The sequence below is a fragment of the Polistes dominula genome, unplaced genomic scaffold, assembly GCF_049000335.1.
Source record: "Polistes dominula isolate Pdom_NZ unplaced genomic scaffold, Pdom_raw_medaka contig_18, whole genome shotgun sequence".
Classification (NCBI taxonomy): domain Eukaryota; kingdom Metazoa; phylum Arthropoda; class Insecta; order Hymenoptera; family Vespidae; genus Polistes; species Polistes dominula.
The window spans coordinates 345,097-366,234 of record NW_028301164.1 but is presented as its reverse complement, the minus strand read 5'-3'; the positions used below and the strand labels follow the sequence as shown (position 1 = coordinate 366,234).

Here is a 21,138-nt window from a genome sequence, read left to right as displayed (position 1 = left end):
TGTACAAATATAAAATGTATTTAACTGAAAATTTCGTGTCACGTTCACGCTCAATATTGCTGTCAGCGGTGGCTTTGAGTGAACGATTGACTTCTTTTTATGACTAATATTTTGACTACCATTTAAAAACTTTTAAATCCATTTGTTAACATTTTGTTACTGTAAAACAATGTTCCCCTACTGTGGTTAAAATCTTTGATAAATTTCGACACTGATACGTCTTCAGACCACAAAGCACGGATTACTAATCTCGTTACTCTTCTTTAATGTTAATGTAATGTGGTGTGGTCATTGTAAATGTCACGATAAATAGAATGTAACCAAGCTAACAAGTTTGAAACTTTAAAATTGTGATAACACCCATACTAATATAAATACGGTCATCCACGAATACTAATACGTGAAAATTGAATGATGCAATGTAGGGCAACTGTACCTAATATGGAACTTTCAGTAATATTTAAACAAGTAACCAATGTAAACTATGCTTATTTATTTGTAATATATATTTAAAGGATTTAAAACGATCGATCATCGACGACGGAGTGACGATGGTAGTGAAGAACATAATAATACCTCATAGCGGCTGGGATCCAAGTTCTTCAAACGGGGAGACATGTTGGTCAACAGTATTTCGTAATGCATCGGGTGTTTTAAGAAACGTCTCTAGTGCTGGAGAATACGCGAGAAAAAAATTAAGGGAATGTGACGGACTGGTGGATGCTCTCTTATATGTAGTTCGTTCCGCGATTGAAAAGTCGAACATTGGGAATAAGATAGTGGAAAATTGCGTCTGCATCTTAAGAAATTTAAGTTATCGGTGTCAAGAAGTTGAGGACCCCAATTACGACAAACATCCGATACAGTCGGCGGTGCAGAACAGAGTTGCGGCACCAGTGAAAGGTGAGAACCAATCTTATGTTTCTTTTTTTCTTCATACTTTTCTCTCAAGAAAGAACAAAATTATATATTTTTTTGTTTCCTTTATGTCCATTTATTATTCTATTCGTGGACATTTTTTCACAATTGACATGCAACAGAAACGCATGGTATCTGTACATTTAAACTATGCAATTCATTTATTTCTTACTATTCAATTATTAACATTATTGTAGAAAAAAAGGTGAGATTTAGTGATTCAGTATAATTAAAAATGATATTTACATTAGTGTAGAAACTAGTAATAATAGTTACGAGTATAACAATTACAACGATAAACCATGTCTTTTAACAAATATTACAGTTTTGCTAGAGTATCGCTATAGTAAATTTGTTTGAAGAATATTTGTCTTATTAAAAACGTAAGTTTACAAGATATCGGGAAGGTTTAAGATTGATTTTTGCTTTAAAAAGGAAGAAGAGAAACGTTTTTTGGATTTAATACATTTTAAGATTAGCGTATGTTGATAGGGTAGGCTTTTTTTTATGGGATTAGAAAACTAACAGAGTAATGACACAGAAGGATACTTTTTTTTTTTTACATGATTACTCGTTACACAGCCATCACGTGACAGAGATTTTAAATTATTATTATTGTTATTATTATATAATTTATTTATTTATTTTTTTGTTGCGTACAAAAATAATAATTAATATTATCGAGATTAAAATAAAATTATGGAACGATATACTTTTCGACTTTGGCATGAATTAAAATCTATTTAAACTTTTTTTTTTTAGCGTACAGTTTATGCCAAGGTAAGAAGACATTACTGTAATTTCAAATAGTTAAATTAGAATAATTACATAATTAATTATTTATTAATTTATTTTTTTTTTTAATATGCATCGTTATATAAATGCATGCAACGCTTAGTGAAATTATAAAACATTTATTCTCTCATGGCTCTTTATTACGAGCTCTTATAATATTTCAAAAGAAGACATATCTGTATCATATGTTATTATCGTTATCATTATTATCATTATTATTATTATTATTGTGTTATTATTATTATTATTATTTTATTTATATATATTTTTCAAATTATTAAACACATCTGCAATCGACAAACATTACACTGTTAATTTATTCGTTTGACTGTAATAAATATAATAATATATTAAAATCAATGAATAACCGGCAAATTATCAATTGTTTCTGAATATGATATTTTGGTTTTCACGTTAACAACATCAATTGAATTATCAAAGTATATTCTACTTGAAATAATGATTGTAATTATAAAAATACATAATGTTTTACGTATATTGTTAATAATGATAGAAATAACTCAATGAATAAATTCACATTAAATTATAATGATACGAATCTAGGCACTTTTAGCACAGCCTGCATTTTTATGTATATTTACAATTTATTTGTAATGTTTATGCTACTAATTTCATGGCAATTTTTATATCTACATTTATATTAAAAAAAAACAAAAAACAAAAAAACAAACAAAAAGAAAGGACAAAAATATTGCAAAGCTTGAAGCGCTTTAGTTGGATTGAAACGAAACGAGACTCGAGTTATGTTGTTTAAAAAAATAACATTGCATAGTGTAGGCAATATTTCAATGTTTTTTCAGTTGGCTTTCAGTTCAATGGCAATGTAAAGACATACACATATATACATATAACACACGTACATGCATACATACATTCGTAGTACCGAAGAAATAAATCATTGATGCATAAAAATTGCATATCTTCGTTATAATCGAATGCATGAAGATTTTTTTGTTAACTCTAAGAACAGCAGCAGCTTGAACGTAAACACGATTATTAAACTTTTGATCAACATTGTTAATAACGAACGTGATTGCGTAGATATTATTGAAGGGTTTGGGATGAGATAGATAAAAAAAAAAAAAAAGGAAAGAAAAAAAAATATACAAAAAAAAAAAAGAAAATAAAACGAAACTCACTAATGATTACGTTCCATTCATTCAACAAATTGGGTTCATATATCTCATCTTTTTTATTGAATACAAAATTCGCGTGATATCGATAAAAAAATTGTGCGTGCGTGAGTACGTGAATAGCGTGTCTGTTTTTGACATTAATATTGCAGTCAATATCAGATAATAGTAATCGATTTCATACATATATGATTCGTACGAATGAACACACGATATTCATTTGGATTGATTGATTGATTGATTGATTTTATTTTTTGCATTCGTTGCTTTTTATTTTGCTAATCAAATTTTTCCTTTTTTCTTCTTGTTTCTCTGTCATAGGTGAAAATTTGGGTTGCTTTGGTGGTAGTAAAAAGAAGAAGGACGGTCAACCGGTTCAAAAGGAGAACGCAACGTCACGCACGACGAGTCCAAGAACGGAACCGGTCAGAGGGATGGAGTTACTCTGGCAACCGGAAGTCGTTCAGTCTTATTTAAGCCTTTTACAGACATGCTCTAATCCGGAAACATTAGAAGCTGCGGCAGGAGCATTGCAAAATCTTGCAGCTTGTTACTGGCAACCGAGCATTGAAATTCGGGCAGCTGTTCGTAAGGACAAGGGCCTTCCTATTTTAGTCGAATTGTTAAGAATGGAGGTACGTGTCTTCTTCTTTCAAAAAAAAAAAAAAGAAAAAAAAACATCTGTAATTTATTATTTCTTTATTCCTTTCTTTTCTTTCCGTTTCATTTGAGAGAAAAATCGTTCGTAATCAGCACATTTAACTTAATTCTCTCAGAATCTCAAAGGAAAAAATACTGTTTGTAAAAAAAAAACAAAAAACAAAAACAAAAATAGTTATCAATTGATTATTTTCCCAGGTGGATAGAGTGGTTTGCGCAGTAGCAACTGCTCTGAGAAATCTCGCGATAGATCAGCGCAATAAGGAGCTAATTGGTAAATATGCGATGAGAGATCTCATACAGAAGTTACCCTCGGGGAATAATCAGCATGATCAGGGGACGAGCGACGATACGATAGCAGCTGTGCTTGCAACTCTAAACGAGGTTATCAAGAAGAACGCCGAATTTTCACGATCTTTATTGGACGCCGGAGGTGTCGACAGGCTTATGAACATAACGCGACAACGTCAAAAATATACCCCTCGTGTTCTTAAGTTTGCAGGTAATGAAAACAAGATCAAATAGAACGAAAAAAAAAAGAAAAAAAAGAAGAAAAATATTATAAGTATAATCTTATTCGCGTCTCTCGCGATAATCCCGCCTTCGCCGTTCCGAAAAAGAAAACCCATTAATTTCGTTTAATAAAGTGATTTAAAAACTCGGTCACTTCCCCTCTTTACTTTTTTATAGGACAAGTTCTTTTTACGATGTGGCAACATCAGGAATTACGTGACGTTTATAAGAAACATGGCTGGAAGGAACAGGACTTTGTAACGAAAACTGTCGCTGCTAGAAATTCTGGACCTAATTCGCCAAATAATGCTAACAGGTATTGCCGTACTATTCAATTATTAATACTACATAAGATAAATTCTCTCTATTGTTATTGTTTTTATTATATTTATACTTGAGACAAGATATATATCCTCTGTTAATTAATTTTTAGTTTTGGGACTCTGCTTTTTATTCAGTTCTTATTATTTCTTGTTGAATTTTTATTTTGTCTATGATCTTTCTGTGTGCTTTTCATTTGTTTTCATTACGTCATTAATAAATTTCTATTATATGTTATATTATATTTTGATTAAATTTAATGCAGAGTCCCGGAGTTATATGTAAACACGTTTATTCTACGTTAAATATAGCTATGATTGTAGCACATTGAACCGACCAATGGCGAGTCAAGGAAGTACGAGATACGAAGATAGAACTATTCAAAGAGCTAATATTAATTCAAATAATGTTGGACGACCTACAATTTACCAATCTGTAAGTAATGATATGCAGTAGCGTAATTAATAATACATTAGTGCATTATATATCAAGAATATTTTTATATACATACATGAGCGTATCGTACTGAATAAAAAAAGAAGAGAAAGTAGTAAATGAACAAGAAACAAAACAAAAAGAAAAGAAGCCAAACGAAAATACGAAAGAACGAAAAAGAACAAACATTTTCGCGGGACAAATTTAGCCAATAATAATATTATTATTATTATATAATCGACAATTATATATGTATCTACGTAAAAATGAACAACGTTTGACTTTAACATTATTCTAACATGTTTTTTAATACTTTTTTTAAGTATTATATACATAATTATATACATACATATATATATATATATAAAAAAAAATAATAAACGAAAAATTCAATTTTTCGCCATTTACAATAAGTAGATACATATATACATACTTACATATACAAATACATGCATACGATTGACCCTAGCAAATAGGATGTATATTTTATAGAATTTTTTTGAATAAGTGCCAACGTGTGTTATAAATAAAAGTTCTTTTTTTTTTGTATTTTTTTTTTTTTTCATTTCTCCCAACAATGTGATAATTATATACACTCTGGAGGTCTATCTTATTATTGGTCCTCTATTGCACACAATAATAAAAGAAACGAACAAATAAAAAAAAGAAATTTTTGCGATTAGAAAAAAGTTGATTTGTAATATCTATATACGTAAGATATATTTAATAATATTTATAACAATTTAGAAATACATTTGTATACATACGTAAACAACACTGGAAGATATTATTATCATTGTATCAATGTAATGATATGTAATGATTTAATGCACGTTAATTACTCGTCAAATTATTTCTTTTTTTTTTATAAATTTTTATGTATTTGATATTCGTTTAATCGTCATTCACGATTTAAAAGAAAGAATAACTCTGACATTTTATTATACACACACGCACATACGCGCACACTCAAAAAATTGAACGTGTATTATAGATTTGAAATATTTCTTCTGGTAGATGAATAAAAAAAATAGAAGCTAAAACTAAATCATTAGACAGAATAACATATCAATGAAGAAAATCCGTAATATCCAGTCATAATTGAATCGAACGACAAAATAGGATCTCATTTAATATCGTTAGATATATTATATATTGGACATAGCATTATATATGCATGTATATCATAAATCCTAATCATATAAAATAATAATGTTCATGTAATATTATTGCTAATAGGATAACATTGATCGCATTTATAATAGATTCGTAATAATAATAATAATAATAATAAAAATAATAATAATAATAATAATAATAATAATAATAATGATAAAATAAATAAATAAATAAGCAAATGAAAGATAAATTAAGAGGCTGACATATGAACGAAATGATAAGAGATAGTTCGCTACTACCACCGTGATAAAAGCCATCCCTGCCGTTGATCAGAATAAGAAGTTATTATTTATTTACAAATTTTACCATAAAAGAGAACCAAAAAGACAAGAAACAAATATTTGATTTGATGCACTTATCAGGTCCCCCACCCACCCCCACACCCTCCACTTTCACTTTTGACAAAATACAAAATAAAAAAATTAATATAGAAGAAATAAGGAAAGCACAAAGTGAAAAAAAAAAAAACTGAAAAAGGGAAAGAATGGGCAAAAGAGAGAAAGAGAAAGACAGAGAGGGAGAGGGAGAGGGAAAGGGAAAAGAGGAAATAAAAAAATAAAAAATTAAAAAAAAAAAAGAGAAAAGCCCCCCCAGAGCTTGTATACTAACCGTTGGCTTGTGTGTATGTTGCAGCAGCCGAAACCCGGTGAGCCGCTCTACGCGCAAGTTAACTTGGAGAAGAAAAAGAAGCGGCAATACGAGCTGGGGGTGGGCCAGGGAGGTGGTGGTGGAGGAGGTGGAGGTGGTGGTGGAGGAGGCGTGGGTGGTGGTGGTGGCGGCGGCGGCGTAGTAGGTGGTAGTGGTGGTGGTGGTGGTGGTGGTGTTGGTGTCGGTGGTCAAAATCAAGGACCGGTCGGTACGGTATCGAGCGTAACTGGTGGGACTGGCGGTGCGCCAGGTACCACTCAGTGGATGCCTGATGGCGTTTCCATCGGTGTCCAAGATGGGACACCAGCAAATGCAACCGTTAGCATACCACCGAATTCAAATGCAGCTTCGGCTGGTGATTCTTGGGTATAAAGAAAAAAATTGCTACTGCTGTTTGCAATTTTATGAAATACGTCGATTCGATTCATCGAATGGATTGGGTCATATCGGCATTTAAACTTTTTCACACGTGTTAAACGACTATGATGATGACTATGATAAGTTCTTCTTCCTCAACTATTTCGTCCTCGTCGTTATCTCCATCATTATCATTATCATCATCATCATCATCATCATCATCATCATCATCATCATCATCATTGTCGTCGTCGTCGTCGTTATTATCGTCATCATCATTATCATCACCGTCATCACCATCACCATCATCTTCTTCTACTCCGAGCCTGCTCGTCGTCGAGCAAAGCGAAATACGTCTCTAATACGATCGACTATTGAAGAGCTAGGACGATTCAAGGAGGAAGAAGCCTTTTCCGTTCCTTCTTCCACCCTGTTGTGACGCAGAGATGATAAAAAAAAAAAAAAAAATAAATAAAAAAAAGCTTGAAAAGCTTTATCCGTCAATAACAGCCTCGCGCGTAATCCATTCGAATGGAACCCCCGTAAACTCCTTTCTTCTTTTCGCCTGATTGTACACAGATATATTGTATACACACACATACATACATACATACATAACATAAATATATATTTATATCAGTGTTCAATAAGAAGGCTGGAATTTGTTGAGATACTGAAATATGACTCGACATACATACATATATACATACATACATGCATACATGCATATAAATATATATATACATACAATAAGATACTATTATTATTATGATTATGATTATGATTATTAGTATTATTATTATTATTATTATTATTATTATTATTATTATTATTATTATTATTATTATTATTATTATCACCATGTTATGTCAGCAAAATGTGAGAAACGAAGAGCATTGAAAACTGCACTTTACTGCACTCTTTCTTTGAACTACGACGTCTCTTAAAAAATAAATGGCAACTCGTCCGACCACATCCGCAGCAACAGTAGTTGCACTAATGGCTCTAAGGAATATAAGAAGAAAAATTAGTAAATAAAGAAATAAATAAAGAAATAAATACAGAAATAAAGAAAATACTTCATTGCACAATTCTAAATTAATATATATACATTTGCATATATGCATACGTACACATACAAAGATATGAATATTCATGTAAATTTATTGTCGCATTACCGAATATAGCGGCATACGAGGAGTATACCGATGAGCGTACACTGTTGTTTCATTATTATAAATAAGTGTACGCATAAATACGCGAATTGCATATTATACATATTATATGCGCGACTGAAGAAAAGTATAAGTGAGAGAGAAAGAAAGTGAATAATAAAATAGCTTATATATATATATATAAAACACATATACACACATATATACATAAACGTGCGTACATGTACGCTACATACAAAGCACGCATACGTGATATAATGTAGTTGACATAATTATTTGTATTAAACGTAAATTGCCTCGAGGCTGTGGGTGTGGCATGAGAATGGCGATGAGATTTATAAAAACTGAATTGTTTCGAAAATAGTAATTGTTTTTACGGCGCATGGGTAACAAAAGTATACATTAAATAAATATGTTATAAAAAAATATATATATATATATCACATACACATACATACACATACATACACGAGAAAGCGAGATATTCTATATGCGATAAGAATAAGGAAAGGTGCGTGTGCCTGTGAAAAGAAAAAGAACAAAAAAGAAACTTAAATAAATGTGTCTCTGCTTGTGTTCGACGTCGGATTATCCCTATGTATGCATGCGTGGGCTCGCTCAAGCCTAAGATAAGAATTAGATTTAGGAAGAGACGATTGGTTACTTATTAACCAGTGAAAACTAAATAAAATAAATGAAAACATGAAAAAAGAATGAGACGAGAGAGTGATAGGAAACGATTGACAACATTAAATTGTCGAATTTCTAGATGAAGGTATATATATATATTATATTGCGTTCGAATTTACATAATTATTAACAATAAAGAAAAAATTACCATAGGAAATATTGCTATGATAGAACGAGAAGATAAATAAAGTAAAGAAGAAAAATCATGGCGAGACCAATAATCGTCGTTGCGCTAATTGTGTATTCTTTAATATTTAAGAGATCGATGAAGATGAAATATAGATTGAAAACAAAGGAAAGAAATGAGAGAGTAAATATTGTATTAATTCGTTATCGAATGGTTGCAAGAAGACATTATTGATAATCGATATATACATATTATATAGAAAGTAATTTGAGCGGTCACTATACAAGGAACTTTCCCATTAATATGTTTAATAAAAAATCCGCTCTGTGTTGGTTACTTAAAGATGAAAAACATAGGGAGGAGGTCTATACATATTATTTATATATATATACTATATATATTATATATTATATATATTATATATATAGATACTATATATATATATATATATAGATATATATAGATATATCCTTGTTCTATTTCTTAAATGATATTACGAAAGTTGATGAATGATGTTTACGAATGATTCGATCTAACGTAGCGTTGAGAATACCAAGGATTAAAAAAGAAAATGGAAAATAAATAAGAAAGATAGAAAGAGATAAAATAGATAATATGCTGCTCGTGCACACTTTTAAATAAGAGATTAAACTTCAACTTTAACATCAATGCAATTATCTCGACGATCGATTGGGCCCCAAACGATCATCGTTACCGATCATATTTAATGTTCGAAGTTAATGTCTCGTTGTTTATATAAGAAAAAAAGAAGAAAAACGTACGCTCCCCCCAATATACATACATGAGCATATACATACACAATTTCTTCTCGATTATATGCATATGTACGTGTACATATTAATAGTAATGTTATTATAATCGTACACAGAGAACACACACACATACACACACACACATATATATATATATATATATATATACAATGCGCACTAATTTCTTTTTCTAATCTACATTTTATTATAAACTAATACGAAAAGTTAGTGATGGAAAGAACAGAGAATAAATAATTAATGGGAAAATTAAACTAGACTAAAGAGAGAAAGAGAGAGAGAGAGAGAGAATGTGATAAATAATGTGTATTAATGACGTGGTCGATGATATAATTATATTAAAAAATACCAAATCGTAAAGTTTATCGCACTAGCGTGTGTAAACAAAGAGCACTCGTAAAATTAATCTATCACATAATGCATCGTATACTTATTTTAAAATATCTTCCCTTATGTAAGAATACCGCGTACACAAGAGGGTGGAAATTGTGAAAGAAAGTTCTACGAAGAAAAAGAAGCAAATCAACAAATAAATAAACAAACAAACAAACAAACAAGAAGAAAGAATAGGTAAAACAAATATGGAAACAAACAAAATTTGAAACATCGATTCGTCTTGAAAGTTACTCCCAATATCTTCGTCTCTTCGAATACTACATTTAGAATATTATAGAAGATTGTATAGAATATAAAATTAGAGAAGGAGAAAAGAAACGGGGGGATGATGCAGGCTGAGAGTAGACGAATCACAAGATATGAAGATAAACAAAATACAAAATAAAAAAAGGAACGAGCTTATCCTTCGGTTTACAAGCAATTCCGATATCTAATAAACGTTTTTTGCGATTTATCTATAATGAGTAGGGAAATGGGTGGTGCAGGAGGGATATTTTCAAAAATTTTGGACCATTTCACTTGAGGGAGACAATGTAAAAGAGGGAGGGAAAGGGGGAGAGAGGGGAGGTCTCTAGTTAGCATAACGAAACAAACAATAGCGTAAAAATAAAAATGATATGTATAATAAAAATATAAGAAATCATGATAAAACAATATGTCGGTGCGAGCATAATAAATTTCCTACGTTCGCATAAGTTTCCAGGTCGTACGTTTCTTATGACCACATTCGCATCGTGTACTCGCATTTTCCTCGTTAACGTTGACAGCTTTTTTTTTTTTTTAACCAAAAAAAGAGAAATTTAGAGAGAAATACGCTACGAGTGACAAAAATTGAATAAGAATTTATTTCATGATTCGTTTTATAATATGACAAATTGTAATCTAAAATAAATCATAGTATTAATTATGCTACGATATCTTTGAAAATATAAGAGATAAGAGGGGTGTGAGTACACATATGAATGGATCATACATAATACAAACATATAAACGGACGCACACATTAAGGCAAAGAAATTATTTGTCGATGGTTCTCATGAACGACGAAGATATACTAACAAAGACTATAATAATAATTAAATTAAATTATACAATTAACAAATCTTGAAACAGATTACACAGAAAGCAAAAATGACATACTAAGCAAACGCAATATGATTGAAGAGATAATACTATACTATATGTATCAGCCAGGCCGTCATACCTGAAAATGACGATGCAAAAATATGTTAACTCGTATAATATGTGGAGGGTAACAAGAGAGAAAATTCTAAGATATTAGAAAGGAGAATATAATAATAAAAAGTATTATAGAAAAAATAGCAGGTAATACAAAAACATACACACACATATGCACACACAAACATATTACATATACGCGCGTGTGCACGTACACAAGCAAATAAGTATTTTCACGTATCAAGATACTACTATTACTACTATTCTCAAGAACACGATGCACTTAGCACCTTTTTAGGGGTTACTGCGAATGTATTGGTTCGATCGATCGATCGTACGGAAGATTTTGATATCCCTTTTTTATTCATTTCGTGTCTATACCTCGTAAACCAGCGATTTATAATTTTCTACGATGATAAATAATTAATTAAATAAATAAATAAATAAATAAGAAAGAATAAAATGAAAACTTATAAAAACGAAGAAAAATCATGCGAAAATGGGTGGAAGACTGTTTAAACGATTTTATAGAAAAAGATTTAAACATAAAAAAGGACAAAAAGGATAAGAAAATGATTAATAGCGTTTTTTCGGATCACATTAAAAAAAAAAAAAAAAGAAACAAAGAAAAGAAAAAAGAAAAAAAAAAAAGAAAAAGCACGACTTTTGGGAAAATTCGTTTTTGTCCCATAGTTGAAACGTGTCTTTTAACGATATAATTATATAAATATATACACATATAAACATAATACGTACAGATACATACACAGGTACATACACACATACATATATAAATATATATAAGGCTGAACAGTTATGTTAAGAAAAGAAATATGTATACATGGATTTAGACATGTAAGCCATGTCTCACATACAGGGAAATTGCGAAAATGATCATTGAAAAATCGTTAGATTTTCTTAATCTAAGAAAACGTTTCGTTAGATTAGAATTGAAATGTTGTGTTGTAACATATATTCGTACATTTATTTGGTTTTTTTTTTTTAAACAGATTTGAAAAAATACTAGAAAAATGAGACGAATATATGGTACAATTCGATAAAGTAAGATATAAAAAAAAAAGGAAGATTGTCGATTAATCGAATGATCGAATTGTTTATTGTGCGCGGTTAAGACGAGAAGCCAAGAATAAATAAGACGACTCATTATCTCCTCACCTTTCGATCCATGCACCGTTCTTCCTTCTCATTGTATTATACGCATAAACGTCAACTACATCAATTGATGCATAAATATGCATAAATATGCATATATATATAATATATACATGTAGATGTATGTATACAGAGTCCTCAAAATATGCATACATTTTTTTGTCGGAATCTGTAATATCTACATACAAACATACACATACGAATCACCTTTGTACAAAAATCGTTCGAAAGCGCAATTTTCGTATCTCGATGGACCGGTCAAGAAAATCGTTTCTATTTCTTTGCATTTTTACTTCTCGCGGTATTACTATAAATAATGATTTTCTATTTTATCGGAAGAAGATAATCAATTCTAATCTCTGCCTCTCTCTCACCCATTCTCTTTTTCTCTTTCTTTCTCTTTTGTAGTATTTTTGTTTAATATTTGATTTCAACTATTTTTATACAAATAAATGTTAAATATGTACATTAAACTGTTTCTTTTATTTTAATCAAATCATTTTATTATTATATTAAATTTATTTTAATTTTTATTAAAAACGTTACGCTTACGTTTACATTGAAAATACAATTTACAATCAAATTCTTCTTTGATTGATCGTTTGTTTCGGAATATTTATTACAAACGTTCTATGAGTATTGTATTTTTTTAATAGAGTCAAGTGAGAGAAGCTATGTAGATTGTATCAAACATACACATACAGCAAAATATTATAAAATGATCGTTTTATAAACATCGTGCACGTCATGAAATTAATGTGAGAAATAGTATGTAAGAGAGAGAGAGAAATAAAGATAAAAGTATTACAAAAAATAAATTTCATTGATCGCGAAATATATATATATATATAGATAGATAGATATATAGATAGATAGATAGATAGATAGATAGATAGATAGATAGATACATACACATACATACATGCATAAATACAAAACATACGACTTCAGCCTACGATTCTTATGAGAACTTATCGTGCGTGTCCGTATTTTCTACCTTTTTTCTATATTGTGTGTTCACGATATATAAAATTAACGGAAGCAGAAGGAAAATATCGATTTCTCGCAAAAAAAAAGAACATTTTTACGCACTCGTTGAGCTAAAAACAAATTGTCGGCCTAACGCCCAGGAATCCCTCTCATTGAATCATCTATATATCATTTTGATGAGAAAAGATATGAAAAAGAAAGAGAAAACAAAAATATTGACGGATAAAAAATGAAGTAACGAACGATCGCGAAAATATATACATAAAATATTTCAAATTTCATCCCCTTTATCCTAATAATCAAACTTTCCTATTTAATAAAATTACCCCTTCTTTATTTTTCTTGCACAATTTTCACTTTTCAATTATTGTAAATGGTATGCTGGTAATTTCGAAAAAAAGAAAAATAAAAATGAGAAAAAGAAAATAGGAAAAGAGAAAGACTGGTAGCGTTTATAAAATTTCGTTAATAGCGATCATCGTTCCCAGGAGTTTCCTTGGTCTATCTACGGAATTAGAATTGTAAAATCGATATCGACTTTGCTAATTAATAACGAACGATGTAATTAAACACAAATTGAATACATGCATACATACACATAATAATATCACTGTTAAGGATTCACGAATTTTCGGTCTATTGGAGTCGGTATGGTCTTGAAACATTATTGATACGTCTCTCCTTTGTTTTAATAAATAAAATAAATTTAAGAAAAGATATAAAATATAAAAATAAATTAACAAAAAAAAATTTGAATAAAAATCATGAGATAAGTAGCTGAATCGTAAGAAAGATAAGCATGAAATAAATGTACGAGATTCGTAAGATTATCTAACAAGAAGAGACGAATCAATGTCGTTTTAGTATCGTCAAATGGACAATGATAAAAAAAAAAAATAAAAAAAAATAAAATAAAATGAAAGACGAAGGGAAGGAAAATAAAAATAAATTAAAAGAAAATGAAATAAAATAAAAAATAAGCATTAATCACAATTTACCATTACATGTACACACACGCATATTGAATAGAAATGAATAGTCTACTGTGCTGCATACATATTTAAATGTAAAGAATGCATAAAAAAGTAAGCATGAATGTGCATCTTAGATGTATTAGAGGAGTTTCTCATCAGACGTTTAGTATTAATTAATAAACGACAGTAAAAGAGGGAAGGAAGGATTAACAACAACAATCTACAACAACAACAACAACAACAACAACAACAACAACAATAACTAAGCGACAAAGCAAATATAAGAAAATATGCATAAAATGTTGTATCCAATATGAACGAGGAAAGAGGAAGGGGTTGAATGTGTGTTTTTTCTTTTCTTTTTTATTAATTTATTTTCTCTTTATCTTTCCGTTCTATTTACTTATTTTCCTAATTAATATTTTTACGAAGCACAAAAGCTCGTTCATTTTAAATAAATTTATTTGATTAAATATAATTAACTACGATACTGATCAATCTTCCATAGTTTGTAGATTTGTTTTGTTATGATCGCGTATTACTATACCATTATATATATATATATATATATATATATATATATATATATATATATATATATATATATATATATATTATATTATTAACTATTATTATTCTTATTATTATTTCTCATACAACAAGCTGAATGTTTTTAGTTTGTCGTAAGAGTGTGTACAATTTGTAAAAGAAATACTAGCACAATTAAATATTATAAATTCAACTCGTTTATTATCGTTCGCGAGTTGATGTTTAAACGGGAATTACACTTACATATATTATATAAATAAATAATCACGAATTTTTTAAGTAAGAGTGAGAGAAAAGTATGAACGATTAATGTGTTACAATTGTGTTTTGATTTTTTTTTTTTTCATGAGCTACGTCTCATTTTTACCTCACATCGAAAGACACAAAATGGAGAACCAGAATATGAGGGAAAGAAAAGGAAGAAAGTATGCTTTTTCTCTCTCTCTCTCTCCTTTTTTCTGCCTTTCTCACTTTTTACCTTATATACGTTATATCATGGTATATATAAGTCGTACAACCCCTTTCTCTTAAACTCCTGACACGATAAAAACATACAATTAATAAATACAAATAATAATAAAAAACAAGATAAGAAGTATGTGCGGTGGAGATGATATCATCGTTTATTTAAACATTGTAATATGTGTTTATGCAATTTCATTGACAGGAAGGATTTATAGTACTAATAAAGATATAAAAATAAAAAGAGAAAAAGAGAAAAAAGAAAAAAAAAATATATATATATATATATACATAGGTATATATAATTTTTAAGAGGGCTGAAGAAAAAGAATATATATAAGAAACAAGCGTTATTCATTATTTCATCGACGTCTCTCGAATTAATTTATATCGGACAGAGTATCACGCATATACAATAATTATTATAAACGAAGATCGAATAGTGTATTTCAAAACCCGACTGACAACAATTAAAGAATTTAATTGCGCTGATATTGACTTACTTCTTTTTACTTACTATTTTTTTTTAGAATTTCTTCATTGAAAACAAATAATTTTTTTCTCAAATATTTATTAGATCCAAGCCTTGTTTTTGATCAATTAAATGAATGTATAAAATTAAACGAGAGAGACGGACAAATCACAAAAATATTGACTATAATAATAAGCGTAGAATATGTTTAAAACTTACTTTTTAGTTCTGTTAAAATATCTTTTTTTTTTTGTATTATTTAAAGTATAGTTTTGTTAGATAATTGGACGTACGTTTTTATGTGAAACACTCAGTATATTTGTTATTTTTGTTATCTTTGTCTCCTTGGAATCTCATAAAATTCAAACGCATAACGGAAAGCAAGTAATCCACTTGATTCGAGGCTGATCGTTAATTAAGGCATGGATTGCCCTGCGGATTGTCAATTTGCAATTGTAAAAGGCTCTGGCATTCTATTCTACGCGCGTAATCTCGTCTGTGTCTCTCGAATAGTCGTCGAAGTGAATCATTTTACCTACCCACCTATATATATATATACCTGATACTATCTACCTCATGTTTCTTTCCAATCGTATGGAAATTATTTTCCAAGGATGAAACCTCTGTTGCGATTGATTGCTATTTTTTAAATAACGACATTTAAACAAATTCTTTTTTTACATTTTTTATTTCCAAACTAGTGCATTTTTATTCTTCGTAATTATTACTTACAACAAAGAAATAGAAAGAGAGTGAGAAAGAGAGAGAGAGAGAGAGAGAGAGAGAGAGAGAGAGAGAGAAATGTAAGTATAATATTTATCGTTCTACATTGTAAATTAGTATAATATTCAAATAAGTACATTACAATTGATTTCATTAATATCTCTATATATTATTTAATTTTAATATATTTAAAATCATTTGATCATTATAGATATGAAAAGAAATGTTCTAGTTATTTCAAATAATATAATCATTATTTCGCTTTCGTTCTTTTTTATTTTTTTAATAAAATATCTTTAACAAAGCGCAACGTATCTCATTAAATTTAGTTAAATTAATAAGAATTTACACGTTCTACAATTTGTAAAGTTCGTCGATATAATCAGGTATTCATTACGAGAAGTTACTTGTTCGAAGTTGTAATAATTGTAAAGACTTCAAATAGATAGATTCATATGTAAGTATTAAAATTTGAGAGTAAATCTGAAGTATTTGAAACGTGTCAAAATCTTATTAGAAGAAGAAGAAAAAAGGAGGAAGATGGCACAATTCAAATCGATGATCGTTATTTAACAGGAAAAATTTGTTCGGTTCGTTGAGCACAGCCACCTGGTTCAAGAGATAAGAAGACGCGTTTAAATCGAGTTCGCCCACATGTAGAATTATATCGATACTATTTCTCGTTCGTGTGAACTCGAATTCTATGTAGATATTAAAGAAAGAATATATGTAATGTTACATTTCTTTTATTATAACTATCATTAATATTACGATCATCATAATATCTCATTAAAAAATGATATATAAACTATTTCCAAAAATATATAATTTACTTTATAATAATAGTAATGGTTTATTATCGGCTTTTTAATTATATTGAACAACTACGACTGAAGTATTTGGCTTTGTTAATAAAAATAAAACATCTCTTGCTTATTCCCCCTTTTTTCTTAAATCACTATTGTAGCATGTAGACTATATATATATAACAAACATAGAGAATATCTCGATTTAGTAGGCCCCATGTTAAATCAGCAAGAGAGAAAGAAAGAGAGAGACTAGCTTGGAGATAGGTAGAATCAATCTGTAATCCAGATCTAGGATTCCTTCCTCGTTTCACAGCTCGGTGAACAAGGGAACGAGCGTGTTTTATCCTCACCCCCAACCCCTTTACGATGCGCGGTTTCGATCAACGCGTAGGAGTATCCTAGTGGTAGTTGTGTAGTAATAGTAGTAATAATAGTAGTGGTACAGGTTCTGTGAAGTATAGAGAAAGGATTTCGTATCAGTTCGCTACGGACTACCATCAGGATCAGCATGACGAGGACAACAGAAATCGAAGGAAAATTTGTTGACTCCTCCAAGAGGAAGTCGTACGAATCGGTTCAGAAAGATCTCAGTTCGATTATTAATCAAATAGACGAGCTTAATTCATTTGCTCGTGCTTCAATTCTGCTACGTGCTAATTCGAGACGCAAATCGATCGGAATAAGGATTCATAGTAAACACCTGTGGATCCTAGGATTTCTATTGCTTTGGTTCTTCGGACAAACTACTAGGAAATTGATCTCTACTTATCGTTACGATAAGGTATTTATTTCAAAGGATGAATTAATAAATAATTTAGCAGTAATGAATGATCAACGTTACGACGATTGATTTTTGCAGTGCTTAATGGAATATCCGGTAGTAACACAGAAAATATTTCGCCCACCGGAAGATTGTTCTATCTGCCGGGACATTCAACGTATCGATAAATTATCGAACATTGATCCTATTGTCTTCGAAGAACGGTATTCAAATTCATTTAAATTCGTCTGTGATTGTCAGACTATAAATTAATCAATCCTTAAATGATTTTTAATATTCATCATTAGTTATGCATATTCTGGGAGACCGGTTGTAATAATGGATGCGATGATCAATTGGACGGCTCCAAAAATCTTTAGCTATTCTTTTTTTAAATCTCTCTATGAAGGAGAACAAGCTGGTTGTCAATTTTTTCCGTACAAAACCGAATTCCGAAGTTTGCAGGACGTTTTCAATATGAGTACCAGTAGATCTCTTTTGCAAGCTGGTACAAAGCCTTGGTACGTTGGCTGGTAAGTCATTTCTGTTTTATTCATTTTATTTATTATATGTATGCGTGTATAAATAATTGTATTAAATTAAAATGAATAAATTAAAATATAATAATTCGTACGGTTATTATCACTCGTATATCTAAAAAATAATGCGATCTATCATAAAACAGATTCATTATAAACACATACATATAATATTTATTTATAATGCTTCAATGAAGTTTAAATTCTATCTATTCTATCTAATCTAGTAAACATGTACGATTTATGGTGGACGTTCCGCGTGTTTTAATTTAACGCAGTAGATTTTCAAAGCCTAAATAATAGATTGAATAAGAGTGTTCTCTGCATAATAAAAAAAGATAAAGAAAATAAAAAAGAAAGATACGAAAAAGGAATTCGAGGGTATATTATCCGATGCACTTGGTAGGCCTCCATAACTGTCACTATAGACACACGCACGGACTCACATAATCGCATTAACAAGCTTACAGCAAACTAATACTAACTACGTGGAGAGTAGCGAACGATTACCTAGAAATGGAAGTTTCATTTTTCATTTTATTACGATGTATGTGTGGATAATAGTTTTTAATTATTAAAACAATCATAATAATTAATTGGTAATTAATGTAATTAGTATTGCGGTCATTTTAATTTGATGAAAATGGATTAAACTTCGATGGGGAATAAAAAATCTGTTTGCAGGAGCAATTGTGATGGTAGAATTGGCACTGTGTTGAGGCAACATTATCAAAGACCATATTTCTTGCCACCTACAGCGGAAAGTGAAAAAACTGATTGGATTTTTATGGGGAGTCATGGATATGGAGCACCGATGCATGTAAGTTTTTTAATTATAGTTAATTTGTATTTATGAAAGAGGAAACGCGATTGATTCTAATATCTAATGTTTTTTAGGTCGATGACGTCGAGCATCCTTCATGGCAGGCACAAATAAGGGGTGAAAAATTATGGATCTTGCAGCCACCGAGGGAATGTCATTACGCGTGTAAACAATTGGAAGTGGTCGTACAAACCGGAGAGATAAGTAAGCGATTCTAATTATATAATATGTACAGATATTATATATTCATCGATCGTTGTCGTTTTTCTAGTTGTCTTGGACACCAATCGATGGTATCACCAAACTAGAATTGTTTCCGAAGAGATGAGCATCACGATTGGCGCTGAGTATGATTGAAAATTAAAATAATATATCTTGTTGAAAGAAAATAATCTTCGAAGAAAAAGATTTTAACTATTTTAATCCTTAATTAAATTTGGAAGATGAATGAATGACGTCTAACAAAATGTTAATAAACATTTAAAGATAACAATGAATCCCTATAAATCCTCTGCTTACGAAATATAAAAAAAAATCAATGAAACTTCCACTGTCATGAAAAAAAAACTGGTTTATCTAAAAATTACCTGCAAATTTTTGTTCTATAATGTCTATCCCAAATGAGAAAGGTAATGAACGTCAGAGTTTCAAGTCTTTAACTTCCACTACTACTACCACGACTATTACTACTACTACTACCTACTACTACTGTTGCGATCACTACCATCATCACCATTAGCATCGTGTTGGTCGTTCGTGACGTATAGAATCGTAATTATGTCGCGTGTTCAGACGACATACGCGTGTCGCATTGTTGTATTAGTTTCATTCATATATGTATACGTACTTACACGTATATAAAAAGCAACATACACGAGTGGACGCGCTTACAAGTACATTGTACACATATATATACCGGAAGGTAAGTAAGCAATGGAAAAAAGAAAACGGTCTCGTGGCACGAGCCCTTCAAGCAGATGGTTCGAATACTCGCACCTGGCGGCAGGTGAGCCTTCTTTTACGGCAGGGGGCCCCCTCCATTTAGCTAAGAGACCCAAAGACTGGCCCTCTCTTCTTCTCTTCACCTATCCCCCCTTCTTATTCTACGTCTCTCTTTTTCCTGTACTTTTTTCTCTTTGTTTCTCTTAAGTCTTGCTTCTCAGGCCCCTATCATCCTGTATATCGTAGCTTCGCGTGTGCTCACGATCATATGTTAACCACCGTCTCGTACGCGTGCTAAAGCGTTTCTCGGCATGCTACTCCGTGAAAGTGGTCAAAGGAAACCGATCAACTGCCTTTCGGTTTTTTTCTTTTTTTTTTATATAACATAAGGGTCGAGACTTTTGGAGCTCTTGGGTACTACTACTTCGGTTTAATATTTCGAAGAAACCTTCTCTTCAAAGTTGTTTTTCTTGTTATGATAAATAAAGTTACAAGGCTTTCTTCTTACTCTTTCTATTCTTGTTCAAGGGATTTGTATGTTTTTATTTGTAGAACTTTTCAAATATGGTTTGTACTGTTAAGAA

The 21,138-nt window shown here is 30.3% G+C and overlaps 2 protein-coding genes across 12 annotated transcripts in view; both read left to right on the top strand.

The window, feature by feature from the left end:
- The window catches only part of p120ctn (adherens junction protein p120), a 47,448-nt gene extending 31,470 nt beyond the window's left edge, over positions 1-15,978 (top strand). For 3 of the 10 annotated variants that reach the window (XM_089178880.1, XM_089178873.1, XM_089178879.1), the window contains 7 exons: positions 516-903; positions 1,681-1,698; positions 3,189-3,502; positions 3,726-4,029; positions 4,218-4,356; positions 4,673-4,796; positions 6,609-7,750. In XM_089178880.1, the coding sequence (XP_089035006.1) occupies positions 516-903; positions 1,681-1,698; positions 3,189-3,502; positions 3,726-4,029; positions 4,218-4,356; positions 4,673-4,796; positions 6,609-6,995 (1,674 nt within the window). In that variant the 3' untranslated portion in view covers positions 6,996-7,750. Of the gene's footprint in view, positions 1-515; positions 904-1,680; positions 1,699-3,188; positions 3,503-3,725; positions 4,030-4,217; positions 4,357-4,672; positions 4,797-6,608; positions 7,751-7,853 lie in introns of those variants that run through there. The other 7 variants (XM_089178881.1, XM_089178882.1, XM_089178874.1 and 4 more) reach the window with 7 other exon arrangements.
- Positions 15,979-17,970: 1,992 nt separating this feature from the next.
- LOC107071907 (bifunctional arginine demethylase and lysyl-hydroxylase JMJD6) lies at positions 17,971-21,138 on the top strand. Of its 2 annotated transcripts, none has more exons than XM_089178889.1 (6): positions 17,971-18,271; positions 18,350-18,474; positions 18,559-18,771; positions 19,474-19,609; positions 19,687-19,816; positions 19,884-21,138. In XM_089178889.1, exons 1-6 carry the CDS (start codon positions 17,999-18,001, stop codon positions 19,967-19,969), a joined length of 963 nt encoding a protein of 320 aa, XP_089035015.1. In that variant the 5' UTR covers positions 17,971-17,998; the 3' UTR covers positions 19,970-21,138. The 2 variants fall into 2 exon arrangements, with proteins under 2 accessions (XP_089035015.1, XP_089035014.1); XM_089178888.1 differs by having other exon boundaries at positions 18,559-18,783; positions 19,884-21,130.